General features: G+C 46.3%; 1 protein-coding gene across 1 annotated transcript; it reads right to left on the reverse strand.

The window, feature by feature from the left end:
- Positions 1–2,327: 2,327 nt before the first annotated feature.
- LOC142427528 (lysine-specific demethylase 4D-like) lies at positions 2,328–4,099 on the reverse strand. The gene is given in 2 exon segments (XM_075532760.1): positions 2,328–3,544; positions 3,547–4,099. Coding segments are annotated over 2 exon segments (1,770 nt in total).
- Between the last annotated feature and the right edge of the window lie 300 nt (positions 4,100–4,399).

A 4,399-nucleotide genomic window follows, 5' to 3' on the forward strand; every position in this document is an offset into this window, starting at 1 on the left:
GGTACTGGAGGAAAGTATGAGAGGGATTGGATGCTGCAGCGGGAAGAAATAGAGCCAATAGGAATGTCTGCTTCTATAGGTGTGTTTATACCTTGCTTAAATACCCTCAAGCTTGTCCCTAAATTTCATTGTTTGGTTGTGTGGTCGAGGATTAGTATGTAGGTGTTGGATCTATATTGAGTTCATTTTTGTATATGATGTGAGGTATGAACCTTGTTCCATTCTTTTGCAGATGGAAATCCAGTTTTTCCAACACCATTTGTTGAAATGGGTATCTCCTCTTCACTTAATGGGTTTTATTCCTTTGTGAAAGATTAGGTGTCAAAAAAAAAAGATTAGGTGTCTATAGGTACTTGGTTGTATTTCTAGGTTCTCAATTCTAATCCTTTGGTATTCATATATACCATCGTACCAGGCTGCTTTAAGTATCATGGCTAATTATACATTTTTAAAGTTTTGTTTCATGTTTAAATAGTATTTTATTTATCCTGTGCCTCTTTCCTTTCTGTACTAACCTTACTAATTTCAGAGGTTGATGTTTATTCCCCAGGGATACTGTAGCAGAAAACCACAAACATCTTGAAGGAAGCCTGAGTAGAATAGTTTCCCGAGAGCGGTGTCAGCAATGCAGGTGGAGGGCACAATAAACAGTTTTGGGGCTTATTGGTCAATCTAAAATCTAGATCTTTCAAAGGATAAGTGTTTGTTCTAAATGCAACACGAACATATCTGAATTTCTTCTATGTCTCATAGTTCCATGCAGCTTCGACTATGGTAAATTATAAATACTTGGGCCTAAAACTGATGTTTGTTTGAAACAGATGAAATAAAAACTAATCCATATCTGTTTTAGTTTTACTTTTTCTCCTTTTATAATCACTCAGAGTAATGGTTAGATCTGATGAATAAGAAATTTGTGGAGTTTCTAAAGTGAGTTTTCTGTTACCTCTTTTGATTAAGCAATTGGGTGGGGGCAGGGGATGGGTTCCTGTAGAGAAAAAAATTTTAAGAGTCTTTCAAGAAAGAGAGAAAATTTGCCACACTACCCTCCATGACAGGCTCTCTGATGCTTATTTTTCTGGCTGCAGACCTGAAAACAGGCTTTTAAATACATGAATTGAAGAGACAATGCCAACAGGGGTATCGAGAGTTTCTGGGAAATGGAGTCCCAAGTCAATGCCAATGTGTGATTTCATGAAAAGGTGACTCCAGGAGTAATTTCAGCTCAATGATTAGATGGGAACTCTGGGCAGTAACTCTCCCCATCATTTGACTTGTTGTTTTGCTGTGGTGGTGTTTTGTTGTACAATTTTCTTCCATTCCCTCACGGACTACTCTGGGTACAAGGACAGACTGGTGAATTCATTGGGACCTAGCTACTTCTTTCGCTCTGGCTATGTGATGAGTCACTTTGTTTTTCACATACCTCTCATAGTCAAACTTTCCGAATGTGTTTTAAGGTATTTTATTTCCTTTCAGATACACACTAAGAACAATGAAATTAATAATCACAAATAGGTATCCTTGATCCCCAAACAGCAACAGACATCATTCATTCAAAGGTGCAGTTTCTACGTGAGCAATTGCTTGCTTGGTGGGTTGAAGGGTGGCCACGTCAGAATTATTGGAGTGTGTTAAAGGCTTGAATTTCATTAGAAGGTACAGTTGTGACCACTGGTAGAAGACCGGGTCAGCGCTTCGGAAGTGCAGATGGATTGAGCCTCACATTCTGAGCATCGTCCAATGTTGGCTCCAATTTTTGTGAGGACTAGGTGAGCAGTTTGAACCCACCTCCTGCATTATCAAAGAAAGACTTGGGAATGGGCCTCCTTAAATATTAGCCCCAAGTCCAACTTTGAAACAGTGGGTCTTGATCACTGAGATTGCCACGTGGAGAGACACGCTGGAAAGCAATGGGTTTAAAGTTTTCTGTGCAGGGAGTTCTTTTCAAGGACAACTCCCAAACCTAGGAAGAATCAAGGGACACAGATATATCCAGTTGGTCTGCGAGTCCTTAGAACACATTTTAGTGGAGTCCATAGTCTGAGCAAGTATTAGGCAACCTATCAACATGGCACTGAGAGGTCAAGGATCACCACAGATTACAATTTCCATGTTGAAGATTGGCTGGGTGTGTTTCTGTTTCCTGAAGGTGAGAGATAGTCCAAGGGACAATCACATTTGACAAAAACTGCAGTTTAGCTAAACTCACAACAAGAAGATCTTTGCTGGTGACAACCTTTCAGGATTTAGGAAGTGAAGTTCCATCGAGTCTGTCTCCAAGGATCTATGTAAGTAGATTTGCAGAACCTCATCTGAGGGCAGGATTATAGAAGTTTAAGGGGGTCCATAGAAATAGCACCGAGGAGGTCCAGAGGTGCCATACTGTGCACAGAGGCATAGCTGGAGAATGTTTTAGAAGTCAAAGACTCATTAGGAGGACTCAGCACAAGCATGTCCGGGAGATTCACTGAGATGTTGTCCAGTGACTTCAGGCAGGGGCCAGGGTGCATCAGAGAATCAGGATTCAGTGGGGGTCCCAAGGGCTGAAGATCGGGGTCACAGCAGCACCCAGAAGCTTTAACAGCATGCAGGATCTCAAAACTCCGAGGGCCAGAGTCATCTGTTGATTGTTGATTCTCATGCAATGCCTGAGTTGGCAGGTGTACAAATGTGCTTGCTGTGTGCTTCTTGGCCCTGGACTTCACAGACTGCTGGTGGGCATCGGAGTCCTGAGGACGCCTAGTGCGAGTCCCCTTTGGTGAAGCCTGGAGATACTGGGCAGATGGAACTGAGGTGGGAAGTAGGGAGACACTGGATCCCGTAGGACTGCTGCCCATGAAGTTAGGGGCCTCAGGCTGCACAGTGGAGCTGTCTGCCCAGGAGTGGGTTGTGGGACTAGGACACACCAGTGCACAGCCCCCAAGCCCACTGTCTGCAGCCAGAGTCAGAGAGCAACGCCTGGCCCTGCGTGGCTTAAAGGACCGCAGACGCCCCTTGACCATCACACGAGTCCGGGCTTCCTTCCAGGCCATCCACTCCGGGCTGGTCAGTGCTGTGGGCTCCACGTGGTCCACGGAGGTGCGGTCCCTGCCCTGTTTCCACAGCTCATAGCGCCCGGGTTGCAGAATGCGCACGAAGGCGTCCATGGGAAATGTGACCCTGGCTTCCCCACAGCTGCACTGAGAAGCAGCTTTACCGTAATTAACCCAGCGCAGGGTGGCAAAGTTGATGGATTCCGCACAGTTGAAACCGTGATTGAAGCCAGCGTGGTATCCGTAGGGGAATGTGACCATGAACTCGCCTGCTCCCTGGGTGATCCGACCAACAGGAATGCCGTTCTCCCTGAGGACTCTGGGTGAGATGAGGGCCACCTTGTGCCGCAGGAAGTTCGCGCAGCCACTGGAACTGCCAGGGAAAAGCTCCCTGGCCAGTCTCTCCAGGCGGGCTCCGTGCTCAGGGGGCACCGCATACCACGTTTTGGGCTCCCCGAAGTGCAGGTAGTTGATGCTGTACAGGTCCATGTCCTCCGTGTGCCAAGTAAGGTGGTCTGCCACAGGCCAAAGTACAGGTAGGGGGTGTTGACGCCTTTGATGACAACTCCACTCTCCTGCTCCAGCAGATCCTGGATCGTCCCCAGGTGTCTGAGGTTCCAATGCTCAGTGTTTTCACCAAATAAGGAGCCACATACTCCAGCCCCATAAATGGGAGAATTGTACAGGCGGATCTTCCAATAGGTCCGCTCCAAATCGTCAACATCCCGGTGTGTGGGAGTGCGGTATCTGTCGGTGCTGGCCAAGTGGCGATACTCCTCCACGGTCATGGATTTCTTCTTTTTATGGTATTGCAAAAAGACACCTGTCTGCCCAGTAGTTACCTGCTGCACAGGACTGGCTATGAGGATGTCATCCACATCGTCATAGTTCTCTCTGGCTGTCCACTGTTTGGGTGGGATTATCTTAGCCAGGCCTGCACGGTGGGCACCTTGGGATTCCATGTAAGCAATGTATTTGTTGAAATCCTTAAATTCTTCCATGGTAGGCCGGAAAGTCATGATTTTAAGGCTTGAGTTCTGGCTTCGATAGCCCTGGGACTTCATGGCTGCAAAATAAAGTCAGAAAACCCGGTTCTTATGGATGTTCTGTGTATTTGGATGCTGTGCTTTTGTTTCTTTTTCTGTCTGAAAATCTCTTGCAGTGTATTGATGGCTCTGTGAGAGCAAATGCACTCTCCCCAGGCATGCTGATTGACCAAGGGAATTCTACTATGATGGACAACTATTGTTTCCCCCAAAGAGACAGGATTTGTGCACACGGAGTGGGTTTTCCCAGATTGCTCCTGGCTCATTATGCTGCTCTGGAAGTTTATTCAGTTGGAAGGGTGTCTCTATCTGTTGATA

Source organism: Tenrec ecaudatus, chromosome 15, assembly GCF_050624435.1.
Source record: "Tenrec ecaudatus isolate mTenEca1 chromosome 15, mTenEca1.hap1, whole genome shotgun sequence".
NCBI lineage: Eukaryota > Metazoa > Chordata > Mammalia > Afrosoricida > Tenrecidae > Tenrec > Tenrec ecaudatus.